At 35.6% G+C, this 27687-nt stretch overlaps 7 protein-coding genes across 8 annotated transcripts; 2 read left to right on the forward strand and 5 right to left on the reverse strand.

The window, feature by feature from the left end:
* Positions 1 to 3918: 3918 nt before the first annotated feature.
* LOC106427386 lies at positions 3919 to 5541 on the reverse strand. Its single transcript, XM_013868112.3, has 8 exons — positions 5383 to 5541; positions 5158 to 5321; positions 4983 to 5068; positions 4851 to 4916; positions 4616 to 4698; positions 4495 to 4541; positions 4342 to 4420; positions 3919 to 4264 (listed from the first exon to the last, which is right to left on the reverse strand). Exons 1-8 carry the CDS (start codon positions 5431 to 5433, stop codon positions 4175 to 4177), a joined length of 666 nt encoding a protein of 221 aa, XP_013723566.1. The 5' UTR covers positions 5434 to 5541; the 3' UTR covers positions 3919 to 4174.
* Positions 5542 to 6216: 675 nt separating this feature from the next.
* LOC106427408 (DNA damage-repair/toleration protein DRT102) lies at positions 6217 to 7619 on the forward strand. Its single transcript, XM_013868131.3, has 2 exons — positions 6217 to 6914; positions 7051 to 7619. Exons 1-2 carry the CDS (start codon positions 6384 to 6386, stop codon positions 7450 to 7452), a joined length of 933 nt encoding a protein of 310 aa, XP_013723585.2. The 5' UTR covers positions 6217 to 6383; the 3' UTR covers positions 7453 to 7619.
* Positions 7528 to 10578, reverse strand: LOC106427407 (zeta-carotene desaturase, chloroplastic/chromoplastic). Its single transcript, XM_022703635.2, has 13 exons — positions 10560 to 10578; positions 10316 to 10460; positions 9900 to 10024; positions 9697 to 9831; positions 9536 to 9608; positions 9390 to 9463; positions 9213 to 9317; positions 8897 to 9141; positions 8726 to 8813; positions 8444 to 8643; positions 8221 to 8349; positions 7897 to 8134; positions 7528 to 7813 (listed from the first exon to the last, which is right to left on the reverse strand). Exons 2-13 carry the CDS (start codon positions 10446 to 10448, stop codon positions 7673 to 7675), a joined length of 1686 nt encoding a protein of 561 aa, XP_022559356.2. The 5' UTR covers positions 10449 to 10460; positions 10560 to 10578; the 3' UTR covers positions 7528 to 7672.
* A 2125-nt stretch (positions 10579 to 12703) lies between these two features.
* Positions 12704 to 13916, forward strand: BNAC05G52260D. Its single transcript, XM_013868115.3, has one exon. The coding sequence runs from the start codon at positions 12949 to 12951 to the stop codon at positions 13795 to 13797; it is 849 nt and encodes a 282-aa protein (XP_013723569.2). The 5' UTR covers positions 12704 to 12948; the 3' UTR covers positions 13798 to 13916.
* A 2023-nt stretch (positions 13917 to 15939) lies between these two features.
* LOC106427353 (40S ribosomal protein S3a-2) lies at positions 15940 to 17808 on the reverse strand. The gene is made up of 6 exons (XM_013868082.3): positions 17615 to 17808; positions 17413 to 17518; positions 16907 to 17044; positions 16617 to 16802; positions 16331 to 16531; positions 15940 to 16222 (listed from the first exon to the last, which is right to left on the reverse strand). Exons 1-6 carry the CDS (start codon positions 17671 to 17673, stop codon positions 16124 to 16126), a joined length of 789 nt encoding a protein of 262 aa, XP_013723536.1. The 5' UTR covers positions 17674 to 17808; the 3' UTR covers positions 15940 to 16123.
* A 1298-nt stretch (positions 17809 to 19106) lies between these two features.
* Positions 19107 to 21954, reverse strand: LOC106427355 (ER membrane protein complex subunit 2-like). The gene is made up of 9 exons (XM_013868085.3): positions 21694 to 21954; positions 21228 to 21292; positions 20892 to 20940; positions 20387 to 20481; positions 20227 to 20312; positions 20080 to 20139; positions 19892 to 19973; positions 19503 to 19616; positions 19107 to 19410 (listed from the first exon to the last, which is right to left on the reverse strand). The coding sequence occupies exons 1-9, from the start codon at positions 21878 to 21880 to the stop codon at positions 19237 to 19239; spliced, it is 912 nt and encodes a 303-aa protein (XP_013723539.2). The 5' UTR covers positions 21881 to 21954; the 3' UTR covers positions 19107 to 19236.
* Positions 21955 to 23430: 1476 nt separating this feature from the next.
* Positions 23431 to 27106, reverse strand: LOC106427365 (serine/threonine-protein kinase Nek2). 2 transcript variants are annotated; one of them, XM_013868096.3, is made up of 15 exons: positions 26857 to 27106; positions 26300 to 26411; positions 26148 to 26214; positions 26014 to 26079; positions 25870 to 25916; positions 25746 to 25791; positions 25582 to 25662; positions 25455 to 25497; positions 25320 to 25369; positions 25174 to 25255; positions 25034 to 25083; positions 24881 to 24954; positions 24759 to 24810; positions 24332 to 24673; positions 23431 to 24189 (listed from the first exon to the last, which is right to left on the reverse strand). In XM_013868096.3, the coding sequence occupies exons 2-15, from the start codon at positions 26383 to 26385 to the stop codon at positions 23593 to 23595; spliced, it is 1683 nt and encodes a 560-aa protein (XP_013723550.1). In that variant the 5' UTR covers positions 26386 to 26411; positions 26857 to 27106; the 3' UTR covers positions 23431 to 23592. The 2 variants fall into 2 exon arrangements, with proteins under 2 accessions (XP_013723550.1, XP_013723549.1); XM_013868095.3 differs by having other exon boundaries at positions 23431 to 24216.
* Positions 27107 to 27687: the final 581 nt, after the last annotated feature.

Raw genomic sequence — 27687 nt, forward strand, 5'->3', positions numbered from 1 at the left:
ATCATGGGTGTGGATAATTTTTAAAATTAATTAGGGGTATTTTACTTACTTTTTGAAAAGTTTAAATCTAGCTGAGTTTAAAATTTTATCTACGACCAAAAGAAAATTGCTATATATATTCCCACTATACAGATTGAAATTGTATTTATGTATGGCTTATATGTCATCATTTTCAACTATATATAGTTATTAAATATAATTGAAATGTTAATTTTTGTATGATTACAACGTTCGGTGGTGGGGGAATGGTATCCATAATGCACTACGAATCTTTGACCGTATAGTATATCAAGTGAATTAGTTCTATATTGTTTTTGCTAACTTGTTTTGCGTGCTTAATTCGAAAGCAACTGAAATAAATGAATTAATTCATGTTTTATGTATTATTTTAGGTTTATGTAACGCTTATATTTTACGAAAATTTTAAGATTTTTCAGCACGCTGATGAGTGTTTGTGTCAGTTTTGAATCGGATTCCCTTTTAAGAAATGTAACGTATTATATTTGAACCACCATCCATCTTATTATACTTTAAGTATCCCTTACTTCACATGCAGTAGTTCTAATTAAGTTCTAACACTTGAATTAAGCAAAAAATGTAAATTGAAACAAACATAGTGTATATCAAAAAAACGGGTGCTATATAACTACTAATGCACCATAACAAGTTTGGTAAAAGATCAAATACAAACCTAAAATGGGATTGGAGACAGCGAGATAATACATTAGCATGTCGAATGGATGTTCCAGAGGAGGCAACAAAGGCTAGTTTGGCCACGTGTTTAGTTGCTTGCGTTATCACACACTATCCTTGACCATACATCAATTCATATATAAATAGTACATTGAGCAATAATCATGAAACGAAATTCAGACTTATTTATAGTTTTGTCCAAAATTTAAATGAAATTACATCTGTACTATTTTGAACTTAAACATAAATTAGTGATAATATGCTGACCATATTCATATTATCTGTCATGCCTAAAAAATAAATGGTATAAATCGTTTCAAAGAAATATAGTCATATCATAGCAAACACGCCATCAATTACATCAAGACATGAATAAACAGTATGTGGTCATATTTTGAACGCCGAATCATAGATATATGATATATCTATCCATAGCAATTTTCATGCCGTTGATTATTCTTTTACTATAAACTATATTCCGATCAGTACGTATTTTGTATACCCCTTCCACCATTTTTTTGATAATCCAGTATCCGACCGCTAAGCGCGATCGACTAACCCACCGGGCCTAAGCCCATGCCATTACAGGATTTTTAAGCGTCCACTTAAGGGCCCCTGTTTACGCGAAGCGGTCTGGAGGGCGAGAGGAGCCCATGTAAATCCCCTCGTGGCCACTCAAGTTGTTTGCAGCCGCGGGGATTCGAACCCAGGAGTATTGGGAATTGCACCCTCAGCCTGAAATCCCTCCTACCACTAGCCCACCTTGAGTGGTTCCTTCCACCATTAGACTAATAAAAGCCTGTTTAGATCGGCAGGAAACGAGACAAAATTACGTACGTAAATTTACACGGCCAAAAAAAAAATCACAGTATTTATTTAATAAACCTCAAAAGATCGATGGGGGCCTGGCCATCTAATATTAGACGAAGAACACAGATGTGCATGTGGGTGAATACAAAGACATGCACGATCATCATAGCCTTTTAAAATGAAAAAAGCTAATACGGCTTGGTTGTGATAATAACACTAACCACACTTCTTATCCATTTGGCTTTTTCCTCACACCATTAAACTTTATCATAAAGTTTAGTTTGATAGCTATTCATTTTTATAATTTTTATACAGGTTATTGGCTTTTTTTCTTTGTTGATTCCAAATTGTTTCAATTACTATTTTATAGTACTAGAATATAACAAACGATGAAAATAATGTGATTACCTTTATTGCCAGTAACTCATAGAAAATAATTAATAATTAACTTGGACCTTGTTTGATTAGCTTGGCTGGTGATTCCGTGGGTGTCCGTACGGAATTATGGTAATCACAAGTTTACAACGCCTAACCTCAATTAATTACTAACTAATAAAACAAAATTGTTTTTGTAAGATACTGACAGTATTTGCCTCGTCGTCACTTAGCGCATATTAAACTAACTATGCATATGGACCCAACTATCCGTCTAATCTCCATAGTATATACATCAATGATACTTTTTATAAACGGTGACAGATAATAGATTAGCTGATATAACGTACATATATATAATATATGATAAACATGGAAATTACGATTGGTTTTCTTATTATCTCCTGGTTACAAAAATTTGTTTTTCATTTGATTTCTTTCTTTGTGTGTTTAATTAATCTCAACCAATTATACGTGTGTTTTCCTCTAATTTATTTGTTCTGTATATTTGGTGATGTGTCTTATAAATTTTGAAAACTAGAAAAATGCTAAACTCAACATTATAAATATCTAATAATCAAGTCTCATGTGTGAAAACTGAAAAATAATAATCAAACCTCAAGTGTCAAATTTTATAATCAAGTCTCAAGTGTGAAAACTAGAAAATATCCAATATAAAACAGAAGACTAGCAACCTGGACTCAAATCAAACTCTCTATTTCATTATATTTTATAACTAATGTAAATTAAAATATACTCAATGAGAAAACAAAAATACTCAATGTCATAAAAAGAATCTTGGAACAAAAATAAGTAAGAAAACTATATAATTGTGTTATAAAAGTAACGAAAGTCAAGTCTCATGCAAAGGGATTTCCACATCCCATAAGATTTAAGAAAGATAATTCATTAGTTGATTAGTTCTATAAAAATAACATCACTTTTTTTTTTTTTTTAAAACACAACTAACTTTCATTCATCAACTTTCTTGAATACAAATACTAGAGGGAATTATCCATCCTCTTTGATAAAAAGCATAAAATACAATAACAGACCAAAAATAACACCACTTGAAACTCTCTTTTATTGTCAGAAAAAACAAGAAGAGAGATTTAAAACTCTGTTTTTTTGTACTAACAGATTCTTATAATAGCTAACTTCTTCACTGTATGAAAAACTCTGGATCTAAATCTCAAATAATCATTAGTTGGGAGAAAAAATGAACTGATCAGCTTTGGTTAAGTCTTTTTGGCGACAAACTTACTTACAATGCAGTAAACCTAAACAACACTGAAATTATTGATTTAGTTTGATACGGTTTAAGAACCAATTTCTATTGTTTCTCGGTTTGGCTTCAGTTTTCGGGTTTGTTCTATCGGATATACATTGAGCCAGAAATATTAAGCTTAGTAAAACCTAGTAGACAGTTAAGCCCAAACCAAATACATTTAAACGCAAAATGTCCCATAACAAACTAAAACTGGAGTTGTCCAAAACATAGAGAGGATGATATGTGTTGATTAACAACAAATCTTTGAAGTGTTTCATTCTTACCATAGAAGGTAAACAAATAAAAGATTAAACATATTGTTGATGCATGCATATATGTGGAAAGAAATTAACATGTATGGAAACAGTAACAATCCTTAACGCTTGGGATATCAGTGCATACGCCATGAGTATCAAGCCAACCGTGTGTGTTTTGTTTAATACAAAGTTTATGGCAAACATCATTATCAATATATGTAAAAATGACTGGAATGATTATTACCAGCAGAGAAAGTGACGGGTACAAACAAAAACGCTACCATAAATCACTTCATATTCTTTTGTATGTTATTGGTTTCTAACTTTTTGGTGTTTATAAGTATATGCTATTGATGTTGATTGAAAAACAATGTAATAGATGATTATATAAATTACACAACACACACATGATCGTTCTAAGGATTGACCATGTCCCATTTTTTGTTGGTTTGTTGTTATGATTTGTTTCGAATTTGGCTTAGCAAATCCGGTAAATATTTTAAACTAACAGAATAACAAAATGTACATAGATCTCTATAAATTTCAGAAAATAAGTAAATACCATGTCTTCCAAAAGTGTGGAATCAGTTATTGACTTTTTTTTACGCTACATACATTCTAGTATCACACATAACACAGCACATATTTTAGCATCACACAACTTTAAATGGATGTAAAATTTGGTGAATTTAAATTTACAAATATAATACGAGATAGTAGTCATTATCTGACCATGTCCAAATACATGAATCTCTAGTGCTTTAGACTCTTAGCTACGAGAGGTGAAAGAGTTGAAGGTGAATATTTGCCTGATTGCTTCAACCGCAGAGACACTCCAGCTCTCAACATGTTTCACAATCTTGAACACAAAAACCAATATTCAGACAAAATAATCTTATGATTGTAAAGAGCAAATGTTTTTGGATCTTTTCTTACTTTGAAGTCTCTATCAAGTTCATAGACCGTACTTCCGTCGATCGATATCAATGGTCTCCATGGAAGTTTCAGGTAAGTTCTGAAACATAGTTCAAGAGACATAAACATCATTAATACAAAGCACAATTCACAACTTTTATTTAATCAGAATACCTTAGCTTCCACGTCGCCCGTATATAGTTTCCTTGGGACAACTCACTCTGTAATGTATTAAATCGATTTCAAGAACATTGAGAGCATAAAACACACACTAGGATCTAACAAATAGCTATACCTTGTCCATATTTTGAAGTTCAATGGATGCATCTTCGAGGAACGGAACTAGTAATCTCAAGTTGCGTTCATACAACTCTGTACCTGCAAAACCCCAAAAAAAAAGAACTACTTTATTTCTTTCTCATATCAAGATTTATAACCTGATCCCACCAATCTAACAAGAGTGCATGAACACCAGCTTGTTCTACATTTGTTCAAGCAGATACTCTACGAAGGGTTCTGTAATGACTCACCCTGGAAGCTGATTGTCGGGTCCTCGAAGATGCAATCACCCGAGTAAATTTCAGTAGTGAAGATTCCTGTTACCATTATTTTCAGACATGACTTAACCAGTTAGTGTCTGAGCTTAACAGAGAATCACATACCTGTGACGAAATATGCATTTCCATAATCAGATCTCAAAACCTTCATTACATCATCAGCATCTCGAGCAGTAACCTCGGAATCTGGTCTGTAGCCAGTTCCAACCGATCTTTTCAGACCAAACACGAACAGAGGGTAATGAAGAGACATTAACTGAAAGCTCTGGAGATTACTTACTTATCCTTATTTGTAATTGTACGAATGGTGGTAGAAGGAGACGAAGCGACGGAGAACAGCCGGAGCACTTCAGTGACTCCGCCAACAGCCCACTTCAAGATAGCCGGAGTTTTCTTCTCCGGCGATCCAGAGAAGCATCTCGTCGGCCGATGATTATTAACCCTCTGCAAACCCAAGGAATCATAAATCGCCTAGATGATAAACAAATCAACAGACACCACTCACCCTCAAGGTCGAAGATGAGCTGATAAATATCTTGGAAGTCACTCCCGCCATTTTCTTTCTGTAGTAAGGCCGTTACTGTAACGGTCGTCGTCAGCAGTTATCTACACGCCGCTAGTTCTCCACCTCATATTTAAGCATTGAAAAATAGTTTCACAAACCACCCCAAAGGTTTTGGAAACGACAAAATGTACCTAAACTTTTATTTATTAGTTTTAAGTACCCATTCCACTGCGATTTGGGGTGTTCTATGCTCCGTTCGAAAACGCACAGGCGGTTGACTAGGCGCTCTTTGGAGGAGGTTGACCATTATGCCCAAATCGGTGTAGCCAGGCGTTAATCCGCGTTGATCCGCGTAAGACCACCTAATTTTCGCGTTGACCGTCTAATTCCCGTCTATTCTCGCGTTGACCGTCTAAGGGTTTTTTCTTTATTACCGTCCGTATAAGTTAAAGCACAGTTGATTATCTTTTATTTATTATTGTCAGATTTTGTGTAATTATTCATTACTAAATAATTATAATTAACTATCAAACCCAAAACAAACACATACATACTACATTTAAGGATTTTTTTCGTACCAAACCCACTATTTACGAATAAAAAAAAAGACTGTTTAAAATTATATATAAAAAATTATATAATTATGTCTAAAAATTTGTATCATCATATTTAAAATTAGGTAAATATATTATAAATATATTAAATTGTTTTTAAAACTAAACTCGCGTAATCTCCGAATATTTCCTGATTTTTTTGGTAACTCGCTAGGCTCGGAGTTACCGTTCGACTAGCGCTTAGCTTAGTTCCGAACAGGGGTTTTATGTATTACAAATAAATTAAGGGGTGAAATGTAGATAAGAATTATAGCCGGTGTCTCTTTTTTTTTCCTACACGTTTTTAGTTTTTAGGAGAATCTTGAATCTGTTGCTCAAAAAAAAAAAGGAGAATCTTGAATCTTCTAGAGTCACTCGCTTGTAACTGACAAAGCTCTGCAGAGAGATATGGCGGGAGCTGCTTCCACCTCCGATCTACCGTTAAAAATCATAACCGGAGCTGATGCGTTCGGAGCAAGCCTCAAGGACGCGATGGTCTCCCACCTCCGCTCCCTCGGCATAGCCGTGGAGGATACCGGCGTGTCGTCATACTACTCCGCCGGATCCGAAGTCGGCCGCCGCGTCTCCTCCGCATCATCTTCCTCCTCCGAAATCCGCGGCTTGGTATGCTGCGGCACCGGCGTCGGAGTCGCGATGTTCGCAAACAAGTTCCCGGGAGTCTACGCCGCCACGTGTCTCACCGTCGAAGACGCCGTTAACGCTAGATCGATCAGCGACTGCAACGTCCTCGCGCTCTCCGGCGCGAAAACTTCGCCGGAATCCGCGGTGGAGATCTTCGACGCGTGGATCGGAACTCCGTTCAAATCCCCCTGTCCTGCCTCCGGATCGGAGACGTGGAGCTCCGAGATCTCCTCCTTCCTCGACGATTCCCTCTCCGAGATGGCTCAAATCGGAAAATCCACCGATCATCTTAGTCCGGTTTATATCGGTTCAATACATTAATTTACGTTGAATAAGATCCGGTTTATATCGGTCCAATACGTTAATTTACGTTGAATAAGACCCGGTTTATTTCGGTTCTATACATTAATTTATGTTGAATTGTATTAACCAGACTAAACCAGAATCCGATTCATGCGCGATTTGCTGCTTGGCCAAGAACAGAGAGTTCACTCCGGTTGAGATAATGCCTGGAGGTTCGATGAAGATCGTGAGGGAGACGCCGACGTCGGCCATCGTGAGGTTCAAAGCAGGGAGTGTGGAGCCGGCGCACCACCACACGTTTGGCCATGATCTTGTAGTCATCAAAGGGAAGAAGAGTGTGTGGAATATAAGCAAGAGTGAGAGAGCTGATCTCGTTGAGGGAGATTATCTATTCACTCCGGCTGGTGATGTTCACAGAGTCAAGTATCATGAAGACACTGAGTTCTTCATCACTTGGGATGGCCATTGGGATATCTTCCTTGACGAAGATCTCGAGACTGCAAAGAAAGCTATAGAACAAGAAGCTTCCTGAAGCTGAAGCTGGAAAAAAGTTTGCTCCTTTGTGTTGTTCAATGTATAAGTGTTGCCTTCTCTGTGTTCTTCGATGTTATATAAAGTAAGAATCTTTGAATTCAAGAGAGTGTTGTGATAATAATACAAATTGTCTTCTCTTGTGAACACTATAGAGAGTTTTCTACACATTGTTTCTCCTTGTTGTACGATGAGAACTAGTTTTAGACATATTCAATCGTTTAGACGAGACTTAGCTCATCAGAAACTGTAGAAGAAGAAAGCTTCTTGTTTAGCTCAGCTAGCTCTTCACCTGCCTCACATATGTAAGACGAAGCTTGTCTCCCTGACAACGTAGCTCCTTCCATACTATCTATGTAGTCCTGCAAGTAGTAGTAGTCCAGAAACATTAACTTATTGGCTTTGTTGTGGATTTGCATGAACATTGTGTTTTAAAAGAAGTTACCTGCTTTGTGTATGAACCAGCGAGGAAGAAGTTCTTAACAGGCGTCTTCTGATCAGGTCTGAATGGATCTTTGCCTGGTGCTTCACGGTAGAGCGACTGAGCTATTTTGACAACTGATGACCAGGTGATTTCTAGACCCCGTGACGATGGAAACAGCTCTGTGACCTGCATTGCTACTTTCTCTATGATCTTCTCATTCGATAATCTCATGTAGGGATCTCCTGGCGTTAAAACGCATCTGTAGAAACAGAGTTCAGGTTCAAGAAACCATGAGACCTACCTGCTAGTTAATTTGTAGAAGAAGAGGAGGTCATTGTTTCTTACTGAAGCAGAGAGCCTTGTCCTTCAATGTAATAATCTGCAGGCGAAGCGAGCGCAAGATCCGCAAAGCATGAGAAATCAGCATCAGGAGTATAGAGGAGGTTATCTAAACCAACCGCTCGTTTCAACTGCCTATAACAACACAAAAGACACACTCTTCTGGTAAGTAAAGAAACCTTCAAGAATCATCAATCAACTACATAAAAGACTTCTGAAAGAATGGAACCTGGAGAGTTCAATGTCTTCTAACTCAGTGACCCAACCATTGTATCTGAGCTGCACCGTGCAAACAGGTACTCCCTCTAGTTCGTATATATCGTTGAAGAAACGAGATTCTCGCCATTCTTTGGGTAGTAGCCTCTTGATTCCGGGTACATCACATGCTGCAACATACACATCAGCTTTCACAACCTTCTTGTCCGTAGCCTGGAAGCAAAACCCCCAAAACAGTTAATCAACCTTCAGACAACAGACAAGCTAAGATCCGATGTCAGGAGCTACACTTCACCTTGGAAACTGCTAGTCCTGTGACGTAAGTTTCTCCATCTGATGTTTTATCATAAAGTATCTCCCTGCAACCCCACCTTAGATGGATTCTGTTTTTGAAGATGATAAGCTGATGAGATGCTTATAGTGAATAACCACTGTTATAGATAATAACAGACACACACACACATACCTGCCGCCTCTATCTGTGATGTATTGTTTGATAGGACCACTCAAGTAAACATTAGGGGAGCCCTTGAGCATACGCAACAAAGAAGCTTCTGTTTTGGTGGCGAATAGGGAGAATATGGTAAGCATGCATCTCGCACTCATGTTGTCACAGTCTATGAAACCGAGTGCATAAGCAACAGGGTCCCACATTCTCTGGATACTCGCCCTCGTCCCACCTTTCGACAGGAACCAATCAGAGAAACTTATCTGCAAAAATGTAATCCCAAAACTTTAGTAGAAAAGAGAAATAACTGAGGCTATATGTATCATTGTTTTACACTGTCCAGGTTGCGAATGTCTTTCATTGCTCCATCGGGGTTAACAAGAGCTTTAACGACCGGGCTTAATGCAAGAGCCAGCGAGTTCCTCAGCTTGTCATAGGGCTGTTCGGCCAAAACAGGAATAATCCAATAGTCAGCTAAGTCCAACAGTGAACTGAGAAGTGTTACTTATACCTTGAGTTGGTTTGTGACTAAGAAGGCGCGGATACCGTGAATTGGAGCTCCAACGGGAAACCGAAAATCAAGCTCTACAAAATTTTAAGCACATGTCAGTAAGGTTGAAACCACAGAGGAGAGCAATGAGATGAGAAGAGACATACCTCCAATTTCGCTGCCTTTGTTTATAAACGTATGAGTGTGGTCTTTGACAAGAAGATTCTTATCAGCTCCCACCTACGTGATATCATATAAGATTTTATATAAGAGTGTTGAGTTTAAATCATCAAGCAAACTCTTGTGGAAGATTTGGGAAATAGAAAACCTTTTTCATCAAGCGGAAGAGGTTGTTGTAGCATCCGAAGAACACATGTAGTCCCATTTCGATGTGGTTCCCTCGTCTATCTACAAAAGAACCAACTTTGCCACCGATGAATGTCCTTGAATCATATATATCCACCTGGATCAATAACCAAACATTTATGTAAACCAGATCAAAGGTAAAAGGCAACGATTAAAAACACACACCTCGTGACCCTGATCGAGAAGCTCAACAGCAGTTGACATGCCAGCAAGTCCAGCTCCAATGATAGCTACTTTCAGCTTGGGTCCCTTGTAAGGTACAGGCTCTGGAGGAAACAGACCCTTTGGAGCTGCATTTTCATAACCGTTCATAAGTTGTCTATACACAGAAAAAATTCTGATCAATTTGATCGATTACATGGCAATTTCTCAAAAATTCAAAGTGAAAGACTGTTTGTGGCATAAAGCTAAAGCCTTTAAACCTAGATACATGTCAACTTCACAAAATTCGCATAAAAATCAAAACTTTCGGATTGTTTCAAGTCCAATTCAAACTACCCAGAATCCAAAACATCTAAAGGAACCAACTTTACTGCAGAGGAGACAGTAAAAGGTTCAATTTTTATTTGTTTGGTTATTACCGTTAACGCTCATGTCGGAAACATCGGCGTCGAGAGAAGACCTAACATGAAACCTCCGAGGCGCCTTCCACGGAGGAACAGAGGAGAGGAACGCAGTAGCTGGAGTTGCAGCGAAAACGATCGAAGAAGCCATAGAGAATCAACTCTGAGAATTAAGAGGAAGTTTTTATTCAGTTAAAGCTTAAATAAAAGAGGAAGGAGGAAGGAGAAAGAAGTAAAGAGAATGAAGTTGATAAGTGCTTTCCTTTTCTCTCCGCATAGACTCTGTGGCCTAAACTGTGGCCAGTGGGATAAAACTTTTTTTTTTTATTTTGTTGTTTAAAAATTTAATCAAACCAACTAATTGTCATATACCGGAAATAGCCAATACCAAACCATCTATTCTGGTAAACGTATCCGTCAACTACTTTATTTAAACTTTAACTAATACTTTCCCCCGTTCTCGTTTTTGAAACTAAAAATTTTCTAAAGTATACACGCTTATTAAAAATTTAATAAATATTTATAATTTAATCTATTTTTTTCCTTTTTATACATTTTCCAATAGTTTTTCACCAATGAAATTTAATCAATTCAAATATTCTCAATTAATATTTCTCAAAAATATAAAAAAATACTTTTACAATATAGAAAATCTATCTTTGTGGAACAAGAAAAAAATCTAAAACATTTTAGTTTCAGCAGCAACGGAGGTAGCAGGTAGTACCTAAAAAGTGTAACTAGTAAAAGCCCAATGGAGCAGAAATGTATGGGCTCAGTTTGGGCATTAAATGCATGACGATTAGTCATGGAACCGCACACGTGTCGTGATATAACTGCAAACCTACTTTTAATTGACATAAAAATCAAGTCATATTAGACAAATGTAAAAAATAATAATTAAAAAAACATTTGTTTATTTAAATCTGATTATATACTGCACAAGTGGCTTTAAATACAACTCAGATAATTTTGTCAATTTGCATAAACATTTTTAGTTAAATATGTGAATAGACAAAACATTGGAGACTGACGTAAAAAAAAAACATTGCAGACAATACGTTTTATTAGACATCCAAAAAACAATCATATATATTACTGGATCTGAACGATTTTAATTCTTTCATTTTTAAGAATTGATATATTTTTTGGCCAAATTAAGAATCTCATGCCTACTCAAATTAAGAATTAATATATACTAGATCTCGATCCGTGCAAACGCGCAGATTTTTGTTTTCATTTATTTTATATAAATATTTTGTTTTTAATTCTAAATTGGTATATATTATAATATATATGTGTGTATCAATTTTTAAAACATAAAAAGTTTACTGTATATTTTTTTGATTGAATAGATTATTTCAAACTTTCACATGTATTTATATCTTCTTCTATATATATATTTTCAAATTATTATTTCATTATTAAAATCGTAACTATATATATATAAAGATTAGTAAAATATTGTTTTGTTGTCATATTCAAAGATATTGTAACATTTCACAAATTTAGAAAGCTTTTTAAAAGTTAAACTTTTCGTTTCATAGATTTATATTATCGAGTAAATAACTAAACATTTAGTTTTTGTTTAATTTTTAAAATAAATTATATAGTTTAAAAATTGTTTTCATTGGTTTAAGGTAGTAAAGATTAATCATTGTTAGATAATATGATTTTTGTTATTTAAAAAAAATATTTATAATTTTAAAAGTTAACATTGACAAACATTTAAATATTTAGCATATATATGTATAGTATTAAAACATTAAATTATATCTATTTAATTTATATTATCTATAAATCTAATGGATCATCTATTATTTAAATTTAATTATTGATAGCCTAATAAAAATTTCTGGTAAGCCCAAAATTTAAATGATAAGATTATATATTAAATGTAACATGAATTTCTAATAATAGGTCCATTATGTCCATTTTTTAAAAAATCACACATGAATCAAGGTTGTGACTTCTATTTTAATATATAAGATAAGGTGTACAGTTTTAAATTATTTAAATTATTTCTAACATTTAAAATCTCATGCCTACTCAGATAAGTTTTTGTCCCAGTTTTACGGTCTTTTTCCATGGAATTAAATAAATTAATTCGTATTTGGTAGTTGGTACTTATAGATATAGATAAATAAAAGAGTAAATTAGCTCAATATCCAAAAAGAAGTGAGATACCATAGAATTGAGGGAAAATAGTGATGATGGGGGGAAAAAAATTGGGGGGAAATAGGATATAGAGTGCAAATAGGGTATATGTTGTGGGTAGGGAATACAAATTCTCTAAATAAAAATACGTTAATTACCTAACGTATAAAGTAATCAATCGACAGTGAAACACAAAGTCTCCTTTTTGTCTGTTACTGTCTGATTGACTCCAGTAATAGTAGTATATCACACACATTCATTCTCTCTCTCTCTCCCTCCCGAAGTCTCAGGCTTTCTCTTTAATTCCTCCTCGTTCGATGAGCTCTCTTATAGAAACTGGATCCATTTGAGAAAACCCATTTCAAATCTATTCACTTTTTCTCATTTCTATGCATTTTTAGAAAAAAAATTGCGTCTCCCTCTCTTTCTTTGATGAAACTCATCACCTCCAGGTAAAACTAAATTCATCTCACGATTAAGTTCCGGAGAGAAGAAAAATGAGAGACTTCCCTTCTTGCTCCGGCGAAAACGGCGTTCAGACTGCAGACTCTCCATCCTCCACCGCCGGCAAAACAGCTCAGAATCTTGTCATTTGTATCTACCGTTGCCGCATCCGAGGCAAGACTTGCTTGATCACTGTCACATGGACCAAGTCTCTGATGGGTCAATGCGTGACAGTAGGAGTCGACGATTCTCGTCTCTGTAAAGTCGAGATTAAGCCCTGGCTCTTCACTAAACGAAAAGGCTCTAAGAATCTATGTAATATTAGTGTCTTCTGGGATCTCTCCTCTGCTAAGTTTGGATCCAGCCCTGAGCCTTTAGGAGGGTTCTACGTATGCGTGGTTGCGGATAAAGAGATGACTCTTCTCCTCGGTGATATGAGGAGAGAAGCTTTTAAAAAAACTAACGCTGCACCGTCTTCATCTCTCGGTGCTGTGATTATTGCCAAGAGAGAGCATGTCTTTGGCAAGAGAACGTTTGAAACAAAAGCTCAGTTTTCGAATGATGGCAAAACGCATGATCTTGTGATAGACTGTGACGCGAGTGTATCTGATCCTTGTCTCGTTGTTCGTGTTGATGGGAAGGTCTTGATGAAGGTGAAGCGGGTTCACTGGAAGTTCCGTGGTAATGGTACGATGGTTGTCGATAGGGTCTCTGTGGAAGTTCTTTGGGATGTTCATAGTTGGTTCTTTGGGGTGCCGTCGTCGCCAGGGCATGCTGTGTTTATGTTCAGGACTTGTCAACAACCTGTTGAAAAGACTTGGTCGTTGGCGCAGGTTCCAACGAGCTCAAAATCTCAGAGTGTTGGGTTCTCATTGGTTCTGTACGCTTGGAAGAACGAGTAGAGAATAAGAAGAAGAAGTTTTGAGAGTTCTTGATCTTTCTCTTGAGTGCTAACAAAAGATTAAAAAAGGAGCTGTTGATTCTTGTCAATTTATTTTATCATATGATCAGTTTCTTTATATTTCTTGATCTTGGTATATATCAGTTTCATATGTCATAGTTTCTACATGACACTTGTAAAGACTCTTGTTCAAAGTCAGATTGCTTAGGTCCTGTATCAAGAAACCAAATGTCTAGATACTATGTTTTGGTCTCCTGGTAGCATAATGTTCTTTACTAGGATGGAGATTGTTAAGTTGTTAACTACATTACATGTTTCTTTGACTTATAGTCTGTGTTCTGAAAATAGGTCTAGGCGCCCGAAACGATTTATTAGAAAATCGGCAAATCGGGTATGAACGAAACATTTTTTTTTTCAAACCGATTTATTAGAAACCTAAACAATAAAATTCTATAAGAAGCCTAACTACCGTCTAGCGATTTTTAGAACATTGTTTATAGTTCTTGTTCTGTTATGATTGTCTTCTCGTGCATTTGTGGAAAGTCCTCCTAAGATGATTATCAAACCTGTAGATATTCTTTCTAAGCCTTTACAATGGAGCTGTTTTTTTATTCAATTGTATAAAGCATTTGATCCTCCTTAAAAGCCATATCATGCCTTTGTTTTTGTTTCTCGCCATACTTTTTCATTGTATACAGAACTTAACAAAGTCCAATGCCGTTATCCAGCCCTTCACCGTTTATGCAGGTACAAAAGTCCAATGCCACTATCAAGGAGGACTATAGAGAGAGAGAGAGAGAGAGAGAGAGAGAGAGAGAGAGAGAGAGAGAGAGAGAGAGAGAGAGAGAGATAGCAAGTCATTGGTTTACTAATGTTTTCACATTACAATTATTTCCCTTGTTTTTGGACGCTTCTCTAGCCATCCATCAAAGCCCTGCTGAAAAGTTTCAGAGTTTAATTGTCACCATCTTGTTTGTACATGGTTTTACACAACAAAACTCTTCAAACAGTGGTTAACATTAAACCACTTGAAATGGATTCTTGTCTTTGTCGAAATGTTTGTTTTAAAAACTGACATTGGAACTGTTTATTGTTAACATTGACCCGTGACATGAGTCTTTTGCATAGCTTTATGATTGTATATCCACTTTAGAAAAAAAGTGTACAGCTCTGCACTCTTGCTTGAAAGAACATCAAAGTTGCCTTGGATTGTCAAGTCGGAGAGAGAAAGATCTTTTAGAACAAGCCAAGTTACTTAAGTCTCTTTATACTGTCAATTCAAATTTTTAGATTTGCATATCTCAATGGGTGGGGGGACCCTAACCAAAACAACTGTATGCAGTTTTATAGAAAGCCTTTGAAACAGCTTGCCGTTTGGCAGTTTTATAGAAAGCCTTTGAAACAGCTTGCCGTTTGGCTTTGAACACAATCTCTCTTTTTGGCTCTTTTGGTCTGTGGGGGAATCTTGAAAAGTTTTAGTGAGAAAAGAGAGAGACATAGATGTGTCCTTTTACAATTGCTTCCTATTGCTTCAACAAAGTTTCTTTTGGGTGTTTGTGGAATCATCACATGTCTGCCTTTCTGTCTAGCTACTGTTATAATAATGCCATGACCATCAGTTTCCTATACCATGCCATCTAGAGTCTAGACCCCACCCTACGACCTACGACCTACGTTTACTACTGGATTCAAAGACTTGATTAAAACTTGCATCATTCATACTCTCTTTTCTTATTGTAACTAGTTTAAGAAAAATTATTTTGTTTCAAAATGTAAATATTTTCCAAATATCTAGATAGCTTTTACATTTATTGGATATAATGTAACCAATCAAATAATTTCAATTTTTTTATAATTGGTTGAACTAATTAATTAGATATTATTTTTTTTAAAGTATCAACTTTCTTAATATTAGTGATTTTAGTCTAAACTAGTTACATAAACTTGGAGGGAGTAGCATTTTTACAAAGAAGGTGTAAAGACAAGGACAAAGAGAAGCTTTATTCATCTAAACTTAAGCTGATCTTGTAAAAGAAACTTAGTATAGTGATGGCTCAAATAAGATGATCAGATGCAAGATCATGCTGTACCTGTCTAGAAGAAGCGTTGGGTGTAATGCACAAGCATGAGTATAGAGACACAATTTGAGAAAAAAATGTAGCATAAATTATCCAAAACTCGCAAGTTTATACTGAGAAAAGTCATTAATACACCAAAATTAAGAAGCTGAGGGTCCAAAAGAGTGTGAAAAGACACAAAGCATTAAGGAAACTAAAGTTTAGAAGAAAAAACGATCTCTCAAATTCATCCCTTCTTCAAAAAACATCTTAAGCTCCAATGATCTCAGTAGGTTCCTCGGCAGCAGTCTCATCGGCCGGCCTGTCAACCTTCACACCAACATCCTCTGCTGTGTAGTCTCCGTGAACCTACAAAGATTTATAAACAAAACAATTTGGTTAATTCTTTTTGATGATGAATCATATTAAAAAAAAAAAATCAAGAGAAAAGGTGTTGTTAGGGTGATTTATCTTCACCTCCATGAGCTTTCCAAGGTCGAATTTGGGAGCCTTGAGGATCTTGACTTTACGGATGAAAACATTCTGGAGAGGGTAGATGCCCTGAGTTGCCTTCTCAATATCCTTCCCAATAGCTTCGGGAATAAACTTGGCAACAAGCTCCTTGAGGTCACAAGAGGAAGCTTCCTTGATCATAATCTCCCTCATCTTGCTGCGAATCTAAGGGAATGCACACAAACAAAACAAAGATCAGGAGAGAAACAGAAGAACTAAAAGACTAGAAGTTTCAGTAATGAATATATACCTGACGGATTTGGCTAGATTGAGCATAGCAAGTTCTCTTGACTTGGTTAGCACGTCTCTTGGTGAAGGCGATGCAGAAAAGCCTCAATGTGTAGTTGTCAGTGGTTTTGACATCAACATGGGACTCGATCAGAGTCTGCCACTTTTTAACCAAGGACCTGAGCTTGTCGGTTGTGAAGTCCATACCCTAGAGATGAAAAAAGAGAGAGAGAGTAAGAACTCAGGAGTGCACCACAAGAAAAACATGAGATGATGTTTCGAAATCTAATGTTTTAAATCATGTGTGCTTACCCAGAACTGGGTCAAGACATTCCTGCCCTGGACATCTTCAGCTCTGAGACGGATCTTCCTGTAAGCGTGGTCCTCATCACCTTGGAGATCAGCAAGAGAAACCTCGAAAACTCTGTGTTTCAAACCCTCTGATGCAATCTGGTATGTTTCAATACAAACACAACAACATCACTAAAATTCTCAAAGCTATGATTACTACAGTAACATCACAACATGAGATATACAACTGTCGGAATCATTCTAAGAACCATTACACTAAGTTCCGACAAAATGCTACTGATTCTACAAAGAATCTAGCAGAACATTATCTCAGAATCTGAAACGATTAACGAGCTTGTAAACCATACACTACAACATCATTAAATTCTCAAAGCTATGATTTTGCAATTACTAAGGAACAACATTACTAACAACTGTCGGAATCAATCTAAAGAACCATTTGCAATTAAGTTCCGACAAATCTCAGCTCTACAAAGAATCTCACAAGCTAAAGAGACAGTTGTTACCTTGGTACCCTGAGTTCTGGAAACAAGTGTCTTTCCGACATTTCTGTTATTGAAGTTAGAGGGAGCCTTGATGTCATACCAATCCTTCTTGGAGAAAGGATCAACACTGCCATCATTCAATTACAAAAAAAAAAACAAATCAAATTACAAAACTCAATTGACTTAAAGAGCTTTCAAAAGATGTATAAAAAATAATACTTACATCTTCTTCTTCCCTCCTTTTCTTCCTTTAGAGATTCGTTTGTTCTTCCCGACGGCCATGGCTGAGGATAATTAGCTCGACGACGAAAGCAAACAGAAGATGTAACTTCTACGGCGCCTGTTGTGTTTTAAACCTGCGTATTAGGGTTTTGAGTTTCTTTCGTTGGACACGATGAGATCGAACAGTTTGGGCTTTTCAAAGTAATTCATGAGCCCAAAAAGGCAATATTTGATACACACATAAGGCTCAAATTAAAAGGCCCAAATATATATTTACTTGTGAAAAAAAGAGGTAACAAAAAATGGCAATATTTGATACTTGTGTTTGATTAAAAAAAAATAATTCAATCTTTGGATACAAAACAAAAGAAATTATACAAAAGTTGTATTAGATAAATCAGTTGATAAATATAATTGTTAGTCTAGTAAACCATGTAACATGTGAATCAATGTATAATAAACTCAAGAGACAACAACAAGTTTAAACCAACAAATGTGACTGTAAAATTAGTTCAAAAAAAAAAATGTGAGACTACATTATCTTTTCTGTGTTTTGTATCCTTTGTGTGTTGCTTTCTAATTTTTTGAACATGTGTGTTTTTAATGTAAAACTTATGTTTGAGATTTTAATATTTTGCCTTATTATAGTTTAGTTGTTATTTCTATGTTGTATCCGTATCTAGATCTTTTCAGGTTTGATTTTTCATTTAAGTTTCTGTTACCGTATTATGTCTTTGTTCCCGTTCCCGTCCCACTGCTGCTTAGCTTCCAGCCTACTTCATATTTAGCTTGCTTAGCTTCCAGCCTGGTTGTATTTCCTCTCAAGCTCCGCATTTTTCTCATGATTCTTCACTTTTTGCTCGACAACTTTTTTTCATAATTTTTTTTTAATTTTTTATATAAAATATGCTTTATTTTTCCTAATAATTTTTTCCTGATAAATTTTTACTGTAATATTATTTTTAATTTATTTTAATTTTACTCTTAACAATTATTTATTACACTTGATTTTAATTTTACTCTTAACAATTATTGTTTTATTATACTTTTGTAGTTTTTCCTTTCAACACTTAGGTCAAAATAACAATTTAAATGAATAAGTTTTTATAATAAGATTGCAATGCAATATCTAATTTGATATTAATACTAAATGAATACAAAACAGAAAATATAAATGTGAAGAGAATTAAAAAAAAAAAACTTATACCAAAGTTGTATTAGATGTATAATTAGTTTATAAATATAATTGTTATTGTATAGTTTCTAGGTTAATTACATGATAATTAAATTTGGTTCTTTTTGTTATGACTTAATTAGCTCGATTAGATTTAGTAATATTTGGTTATTTTTGTTAGGATTAAATACATAAATAAATATGGTTCTTTCTGGTTCTTTTTGTTAGGATTAAATACATGATTAAATGTGGTTCTTCCTGGTTCTTTTTGTTAGGATTTAATTAGCTCGATTAAACACCTCTAGTAAAAGCGTGTAGCTGGGAGTCAATGTGTATATAATAAACCAAGAGCAAAGATGAAAAAAAAATTATAATAACAATGACAACAAAAAGCCAAACAAATAAATGTGAGCAAGCGTTTTTCATTCCTCTTGTGGTCTCTAATGAACTTAAGAAAGTTTCAAGCTTCTTAAAGCAGACGAGAGGAGGTTGAGTTTGGCCGGAGATTTTTGCTTGTACTCTTTCTCCAAAGCAGTTGCAGCCAGAGACTGAAGCTCTTGTGCAGCCATGTCCTTGTCCTCTTTGTTCCTGCCTCTTGAGAGCTGTGAGATCGCTGATCCGCACTGATTTCACATAGATAAATCACTTCAATTTGGTGTCAACTTGGATACCGAGGTGGATTAAACCGGTGTGAGAGGATGAAAGGAGATCTTACCAAGCATATTCCGAGGAGGGCTCTCGTGCTTTTACCGCCTGTTAAGTCTATGGTTGCTGCATAGTACTTTCTTGCTGCGATGAGGTTTTCAAGTCCACCAATCGTATAGAGAACCTGGTTTTAGGGATTACAAAAAAATTGCATTAATAATACAATACTAGAATCATACATGACCAAAGCGGTTATTTATAGTTCAAACTTAAAAAAATTCAAAGTTTTGGATTCCAAGTTTTGCATTGGCTTACACATGTGAATGAATGACCGCTAAACTCAAGTCTAAGATGCATGCTCAGTACAGTGTCTTAAACAGACTTCTTGGTGATGGCCATAAATGTACAGACAAGGAACAACATGACTTTTTTAGCAATGGAAATATTACAGAGACTTACATCTGCATATGCTAAGTGGTACAACGGAAGAGTAGGCTGAGATAAAATGAGCTCCTCGTAGCAGAAAGCTGCTTGTTTGTACCTGTTACAGATTATAAATTAGATATGGTTGATTATAAATTGTTAAATGTTGCTTAGTGAATTGTTTGTCAAAGAGAGTCCAGAGGACTGAGGATAGAGAGGCGCACATTTGCAAGGAAACATAAATTTCTGCAAGTTCTCTCCAGGCATCATGATCAGCCATAAATCTACATTAGACACAGAAGAGCAAATGAAGGTGATCAATTTCACCGATATACTTATATCAATCCAGCTTGGGGTTAGTAAGTACTCACAATTCAAGATATTTGTTAAGATGTTCAATGGCTAGGGAAGGTTTGCCCTGTGCCTTGGCCATAGCCACCTTTCTTTTGTGTATCACCTAGACACCGAGTTTACTTTCAATGACGCAATTTTTGGGTAGTAGTTTCATGAAGCAAAGATGTGACAACTTACTTGATCGAGTGGATTATCCTCCAAAAGGATTGAATAGGCTTTTTCAGCCTCTTCCCACATTCCCTTCGCTTCTATAAGCAACGCCTCCAGCTTTCCTGAAATATATATTACCAAGATGCAGCTCAGATTGGGATCAAGGTAAACTAAGAAACTAAAATGCCTGCAGAGCCCAACTTTCACAGAAAACATCAGCGCACAGATAGGCACACACAACAGAAGACTCCAAAATATCAAAATAGACAACAAAAGAAAACTGAGTAAGAACTGGTGAATAAACAAAGCTTACAGACTATATGAATTCAGCTTGGCTTAGCTGGTGGTATACTAAATTCTTCTAACTTTTGGGAAGGTAATGCCAGAAAAAGGTTCAAGACCTCGTTATGGATTCCTGAATGGTTAATGGTGTATCCTAGTAGCTAGCCTAGAGAGGGGGATGCAAGCAAATCATGAAGTCCAACAAGAGTGAAGAAATTGATAAGCTTCTCAAAAGTTGATATGGACTTACCCACACGTTTGCTCTCCGGAAATTTCTTCTGCAGTACCTTGATGCAATTCTGCAAAAAATACAAGAGCGCCTTTTTTGTGAGATAACAAAATTCTCTTCAGCAAGCTTGGCTAAATGCGGAATTGAGAAGAATGCTTTGGAAGGCAAAAGCGATACCCAAATTCGAATTATAACTATCAATCCTTCATTCGAAAAAGTAAGAACGCATCCATGACTTTTACAAGATACTTGAACCTCAGAAATAGTATATATACATATATACAATCTTGAATAAAATATGTAACAATTCTTTAAAACAAATTATCATCCTCAATGTGGTAGTGGAAGGCAACTCACTTGTGCAACAGCAAGAGATTGGCAGTCCATAGCTGCGATTGCTACCTGCTCATATAGTGTCCATTCTACACAGAAAAAGGGAAGACATTTAGCTCTTTAAGTTTATTAAACAAACATCAGCTCTCCAATTGCATTTCAACAATTAGTGTAAAAGAAACCTCTAATTAAGCTAAGACACCAAAAAAAAACAAATCAAATCACATTGAGAAAGATATGACATTTACAAAAAAAAAAAAAAAAAAAAAAACTCCTTGGAGAGAACAAAGCATTACAGATTGGATATGTACAGAACTAAACAAACTCCATGGAAACATGTTTTTTCTTTCTGAAACAAAAGTCTTTCCTTACATCAAGTATTCAAGTAAGTGATGAAACACTGAACAAACCAATCTAAGAATAACAGATAATTACATCAAATACAGATTGAGAAGCACATCAACACACTGTAATAGCAATTAACGTATACCATCTGGACCAAGAGAGAATCGCTTTCCCGAATCGTTCAAGATCGAGAGACCGTGCTTGAGCACAATCTCTGATCGGCGAACCTTGAGCTTGCGAACGAGGCAGAGATACTCCCAAATGCCTCCTCCTCCGTTCTCGACTTGATTCTCGAGTTGGTTTAGCTCTCTCTCCTCCGTCTTCGTCACCATCTCTCTAGATTTGCTCTGTTGTTTGTGTGCCTTAAAAATTTGTGGATCTGTTTGTTGTTAGTGTGGGAAGAAGCTCCATCACGAAAGTCGCCTTTAATTGATCCCGGTTCGGTTATATTTTCGTACCGATCTGGTTAACATCATCGGTTTTCAATTGAAACCGGCTCAAGTCGTGATGATGGAGAGTATTTGATCTGGTTTACAACATTTTATCGGTTTGGAGAGACTCTCTGATACAACGGTTGTATTCGGATATTTTTTTTTGTCCGAAATAAGCATCAAATCGTCAATGATAGTTGCAATTTCTTGAATTTCAAAGTAGGCCTGCGCATTTTAACCTCGACCCGAAAATCCGATCCGGAACCGGACCGAAAATTTACAAATACTTTTTGGATCTAAATTTTTTTTACCCGAAAAAACCGAAACCGAAAGGAACCGACCCGAATAGACCTGGATGCGAAAAGAACCGACCCGAATAGACCATGACCTAAAAAGAACCGATCCGAATAGACCCGACCCGATAAAAACCGATTTGTACTTGGCTTAAAAATATGTATATCTAAAACTACGATATTTTTGTGTTCTATTTTATGCTAGGTGTCTTGCCCGCACATGCAGACATAATCTTCTTATAGATATTTATTATTTTATATTTTGTTAATTCAAAAAAAACATGTTAAATTATTATTTATATTCTTAACAAGTTTATACCAAACATAAAATAATTTATATATGACAGCAAATTTCATTAAAATATATATACTAATTATTGTGTTGAAATTTTCAAAACACTCATATATTATAAATGTTTTAGACTATATTTTTATACAAATATTTTTTCTTCATTAATATTTAATTATATACTGTTTTATATCTTAATTTTTATAATAAAAATATTATTTAAAGATAACAACACGACATATAAGTATTATCTTATTTTTTAGAAATATAAAATATTATTTCAAGATAACAACAAAATATACGAGAATTATCTTTTTAGAAATTTAATATTATTAATATAAAATTTGTTTTTAATTAGATTATTATATATAAAATTTATTAAGGGTAACAACGACATTAACCAGTCTAACTTTTAACGTGAGAACTCGATTCCGAAAATTCACTTCGCAAATAATAGTATAGATATACTATTTTATAATTTAGTTGAAATATCTTTTATTAACAACATTTGTTGTTGTTTTGTAATATTTTTTAAGTAATATGAAGCTATAAAATGTAAAATTTAGAATTTAAAAATGTTTTATTTTAATTATTAATAGTTTCATTTAAGTTATTTTGTAACATTTTAGATATATATGATAAATATCAACTAAATTTGATGGAATTGGGTATGTCATGTCTTTTTCAGATCTTAAATACCCGAACCCGAACTGGAACCGATATGGACCCGAAAGTTTACAGGTATTTTATGGGTATTTTAATTATAGACCCCAACCGACCCGGACCCGAGAAGAACCGACCTGAACCCGAACCGAAAATTTCTATGTACCTTTTGGATCTAAATATTTAGGACTCGAAAGACCCGGACGAAAAAAACCGGTCCGAACCCGAGCCGAAGACTCAGGCCTATTTCAAAGTATTAGAGACACAGAAACGTTAGCTACTCATTACATAACACAGCCTAAGCAGTTAACTATCAAGTAGAAGATTCTTTTCACAGTCCCAACAAGTTAGAATTAAAAAATGATCAGTTAATCTTCCAGCTTAGTAGTCTCCTTGAAGCTCTTGGACAACCAAATCGCTGTCTCTCTAGGTGAAACTTTGCCTGGACCAAAGGGTCTCAGCAAGACATTCAGCTCATTGTACCTCTCATCTTGAAGCAACCTCGCACTGAACTCAAGCAAACCTTCAAGTGCCTCGGCACGTTGCTGGTAAGAACTAGGATCAAATCTTTGTCTTCTTACACCAGATGAAGCCCTGCTTGATGCTCCTCCTGCGGTTGCATTCTGATCAGATGATGACTCGCTGCTCCTGTTTTCCTGGTATGCATCTTCTATGGTTAGGCCTGGTTCGAGGGTGAATTTGTCTTTTGTGACTGAGCAGTCTAGTGGTGGGCTGTATGAGCCTCGAGACGATGCTTTCTTCGGAACAAATGGCTCTTCCTCGTATGATGCTAATGTAAACTCAATCTTGTCGATTCTTGGTGCGTTCATTGACACGTTGGGAGAGTTTATCTGGTGGAGAGAGGAGTCTTTGATTGCTTTTACAGGCTTTCTTGTGCTAGGCATGGAGGCTCTGCGAATCAACGCTGCTGATGTTCGGTTTGTGTGATGTGATGAAACAGGAAGCTGTGCAACATTGTATAAACAAACCTCCTGTCAGGACCAATCCACTTATCACCGATTGGTTTAAGTTGGAAACTCGTAATAAAACCGAATCTAACACAATCAGTAAAACCAGTAAGTAGAGTATTGAGGATAGATCACTTACTTGACCAAGATCACTCCTAGGCTGTCTTGATCTCAATGGAACATACTTAGAATTTTTAGAAGCCTCTGAGGTTCTACGAACAACGGTTCCATCTCCACTTTCATCTGTACGTAATGCTTGCACAGGTTTTTTAACAGAAGAAGAAACAGAATCTTCTTCCTCTTTACACCTGAGCCTGCTTGGACCAAAGCTATGGCTTTTGCGTGGAGGAGGACGCCTTCTCTGCTGCTCAGGAAAGCTGTTTCTCCTGGCGGATTCAGATTCTGGCAACACACTGTTTTTTGGATCTTGAGTCTTCTGAATATACGGCTGAAGCAACGGTTGTCTGAGAAGCTCAGCAGCCTATATAACAGAAGAATAGAGATGATGTTTAGTAATCAAGTTTGTTCACTTTTCACAAAAAGGACAATGATAAAACGTTACGTACGCTTGGTCTGGCTTCTGGATTTTTCCGAAGCATGCTTTTAACCATACACCGGCTGAAGAAAGCAGTTGCCTAGATAAGTTTAATTTTAATAGAATCTCACATTGAGACAAAACAAGACTTACAAGGCAGCAGAGTATTGAGCTGGAAGTGGAGGAACGATTGATCTGTTAATCCTGTTTATTAGTCCTTGCATGTCCTGCAACAATCAAAAAACTTTGTGATGAAAAAACATAATCCGGAGGAGGAACATATAAATGTAAGGTTTGAGAGCTTACAAAAGCTTTGAATGCAGGCTTCATAGCTGTCATCTCATACATACAACAACCTGAAGAAAAAAGAAAGACAAAGATTCAGATGAAATATTCACCTAGAGGTAAATGTTAAGAATCTTAGTCATGGGAGATGATAAACTTGCCAAGCGACCAAATGTCCGACTTGGATCCATAGGGTATATCAGCTAGTAGCTCAGGGCACATGTAGCTTGGCGTTCCCACCACCTGGTTTTGAAGAATCAAACCTAAGTCCGGAACAAATAAAAATTGAAGGATACTATATACTTACTGAAGATGCGAGGTCCTCTGACGTTAAGACCTTGGCAAGTCCAAAATCACCTGCGTATACATCAATGAGTTGATATGACACACTATGATTGGTAAGGAAAATGATATAATGTAACAAATTTGCAAAGCATCTTACCTAGACGTATATCTTGATCCTTTGTCAAGAAGATGTTTGAACACTAGATGGATAAATAAGTTAGTTCTGTATCGTTCTAGAGATTATTTTCAACAAATTATGTTTGGTCCTAGGACAGAACATCAACCTTGACATCACGATGGAGAATGTGATTGGCATGCAAGTACTCAAGAGCTAACAAGATCTGAACAAGCCATTTGCAGAGTTTCTAATAACAAACAACAAAAGGAGAGATTCAGAAACTGTGTCAATGACCAGAATCATTCATTCACACTTTGTCTTAGCACAAACCTCTTCAGAGAAGTATACACCGTTCGTTTTCTTAATCGCTTCCGCCCTGTAAAAGCACAAGAAACAGAAAAGTCAGTAACTGTGTCAAAGAGACTCTTATTTAGTCAGTAGGAATAAGCTTTACATGTCTCCTCCTTTGCAATAGCCTATGATAATGCACACATAGCACCCCTACAAGCACACACATCCATAGACCATAGAGCTGCTGGTTACATTTTTCAAATTTTATATTTTAAGAAACGAAAAGATACTGTAAATATAATTATACCTTTTCAACCCAAGAGTCTCTATATTCCACAATGAATGGATTGTTTATCTTTCTAATCAACTCCATCTACAAAGGAGATAACAGGAGACTGTTAGTTTACACTTTACAGAACAGGAGAAGAGATATAAAACAACCTCTTGATGAGCAGATCTTCTTGTCCTACCACTCTGCCGAGCGAGCCTGATTTTCTTCAGAACATACCTTCAGACAGCAAAAGAAACAGAACATTATAACAGATAAATTCAAATTTCAGACAACACCACGCAATTTTACGTGAAGGACGTACAGTTTCTTCTCATGCCTATGTCTCACAAGATGAGCAGACCCAAAAGACCCTTTTCCGATTTGCTCAAGTACCTCGTAATGCTCCATTGTCAAACTCTGAGATTATAGAATATCTGACGCCAAATGAAGATAAAAAGACACATTGAAACAAATCAGTTTTATCCTTAGATCATGTTTCTTGTTAAGCAACACGAACCGTACCTCAAATAGAATGAGCAAAAGCACTAAACAAAAACGGAAAGAGTGAAACTTTCTTTCTTCAATTGTTCTAAAAGTTTTGCCGTGCCGAACCCACCAAACGTAAAAGAAGATTTTGACACGAAACCTATTCATAAAAATCGAATCTTTTCGTCGTGTAAAATGCAGTTATTAAGAAGTTTCTAACGTTTTATTGTGAAAAGACAAAAACTTTTCTGAGATAAATTGGAATTACAGATCACTATCCTCGCATTCACAGCTTTTTTTTGACAGTCTATAACACAACGAAGAACACAGCATTGTTGCTAAAAAGAAATAAAAAAAACGGTTATTTTGGTGAGTGAGAGAGATAGAACAAACCTTAAAACGGTGTCGTTGTGAGATTCAATCGGGAGATTTTGAATAAGAAAACGAAGAAGTTGAAAGACAGAAGTTCCTGCATTACGTGGAGGAAGCTACAAAACGGCACCGTTTCCGGAGAAGGAGCAACGGTAGTGAATAAGAGGAGGCATTATACTAGAAGGTGAAGAAACTGGTTCGCCGTGAGACCTGCTCTCTTGAGAGGAAAACGACAGATTTTGCTCGATGGAAGTTAACAAGACTTTGTAATTTCCTTTATATAAAACTTCAGACAACAATATACTTTAATATTTAAAAAAAAATATATATATATATATATATACTTTAATATTTACAGTTTAATATTATACAGTATGTCTCACCCTTTTATCCAAATGATGTGACCTTACTTTATTTATTGATTTGAGTTTATAAGCATAAAATGACAAATTCGCCTTGAGATAATATATATTATTTTTTGTAGTTCGTGCATAACGATTTATTAATATTATTTGATTAATAATTGATTAGGTCGAGTTACAAAAAAGCCATGGCAAATAATGTATTTTAAAAGGTAGTGAATTTTGTTTTGCTATATCTACATAGACATACCTTTTTTTTTATAGAGACATATTTCTTTTCTTTTTTGATAAAATCACAAAAGTATTTCTTGTCTTATGGTTTCTGTCATTTAATTGCTGCCACGTTATATTTGTTCATATGTCATTGTTATAGATAACATTATTGTGTTGACAAAAATAACATTGTTTTGAAAAGTCTCAACTAAATAACACTAGAATCATTGTAAAATCAAAATTCAAAATCTATATTAACTCTTTATAAATACACACT

The sequence above is a fragment of the Brassica napus genome, chromosome C5 (genome assembly GCF_020379485.1).
Source record: "Brassica napus cultivar Da-Ae chromosome C5, Da-Ae, whole genome shotgun sequence".
In the NCBI taxonomy this organism is placed as follows: domain Eukaryota; kingdom Viridiplantae; phylum Streptophyta; class Magnoliopsida; order Brassicales; family Brassicaceae; genus Brassica; species Brassica napus.

What these genes read in the sequence shown, in the direction of transcription:
- LOC106427386 (XM_013868112.3), bottom strand. Translation starts at nt 5,433, where the DNA reads ATGGCGGGAGTGACTTCCAAGATATTTATCAGCTCATCTTCGACCTTG. An exon ending in GCTCATCTTCGACCTTGAGG is followed by an intron (nt 5,322 to 5,382) that starts GTGAGTGGTGTC and finishes TTGGGTTTGCAG; the next exon opens with AGGGTTAATAATCATCGGCC. An exon ending in ACAATTACAAATAAGGATAA is followed by an intron (nt 5,069 to 5,157) that starts GTAAGTAATCTC and finishes AACTGGCTACAG; the next exon opens with ACCAGATTCCGAGGTTACTG.
- LOC106427408 (XM_013868131.3), top strand. Translation starts at nt 6,384, where the DNA reads ATGGCGGGAGCTGCTTCCACCTCCGATCTACCGTTAAAAATCATAACC. An exon ending in CCACCGATCATCTTAGTCCG is followed by an intron (nt 6,915 to 7,050) that starts GTTTATATCGGT and finishes TGTATTAACCAG; the next exon opens with ACTAAACCAGAATCCGATTC.
- LOC106427407 (XM_022703635.2), bottom strand. Translation starts at nt 10,448, where the DNA reads ATGGCTTCTTCGATCGTTTTCGCTGCAACTCCAGCTACTGCGTTCCTC. An exon ending in CAGGACTAGCAGTTTCCAAG is followed by an intron (nt 8,644 to 8,725) that starts GTGAAGTGTAGC and finishes TTTTGCTTCCAG; the next exon opens with GCTACGGACAAGAAGGTTGT. An exon ending in GGACAAGGCTCTCTGCTTCA is followed by an intron (nt 8,135 to 8,220) that starts GTAAGAAACAAT and finishes CTGTTTCTACAG; the next exon opens with ATGCGTTTTAACGCCAGGAG.
- BNAC05G52260D (XM_013868115.3), top strand. Translation starts at nt 12,949, where the DNA reads ATGAGAGACTTCCCTTCTTGCTCCGGCGAAAACGGCGTTCAGACTGCA.
- LOC106427353 (XM_013868082.3), bottom strand. Translation starts at nt 17,673, where the DNA reads ATGGCCGTCGGGAAGAACAAACGAATCTCTAAAGGAAGAAAAGGAGGG. An exon ending in AATCTAGCCAAATCCGTCAG is followed by an intron (nt 16,532 to 16,616) that starts GTATATATTCAT and finishes GCATTCCCTTAG; the next exon opens with ATTCGCAGCAAGATGAGGGA. An exon ending in ACCTTGGAAAGCTCATGGAG is followed by an intron (nt 16,223 to 16,330) that starts GTGAAGATAAAT and finishes AAATCTTTGTAG; the next exon opens with GTTCACGGAGACTACACAGC.
- LOC106427355 (XM_013868085.3), bottom strand. Translation starts at nt 21,880, where the DNA reads ATGGTGACGAAGACGGAGGAGAGAGAGCTAAACCAACTCGAGAATCAA. An exon ending in TCCGGAGAGCAAACGTGTGG is followed by an intron (nt 20,482 to 20,891) that starts GTAAGTCCATAT and finishes TATATATTTCAG; the next exon opens with GAAAGCTGGAGGCGTTGCTT. An exon ending in CTTAACAAATATCTTGAATT is followed by an intron (nt 20,140 to 20,226) that starts GTGAGTACTTAC and finishes TGTCTAATGTAG; the next exon opens with ATTTATGGCTGATCATGATG.
- LOC106427365 (XM_013868095.3), bottom strand. Translation starts at nt 26,385, where the DNA reads ATGGAGCATTACGAGGTACTTGAGCAAATCGGAAAAGGGTCTTTTGGG. An exon ending in TTCTCCATCGTGATGTCAAG is followed by an intron (nt 25,498 to 25,581) that starts GTTGATGTTCTG and finishes TTATCCATCTAG; the next exon opens with TGTTCAAACATCTTCTTGAC. An exon ending in ATCCAGAAGCCAGACCAAGC is followed by an intron (nt 24,674 to 24,758) that starts GTACGTAACGTT and finishes TCTGTTATATAG; the next exon opens with GCTGCTGAGCTTCTCAGACA.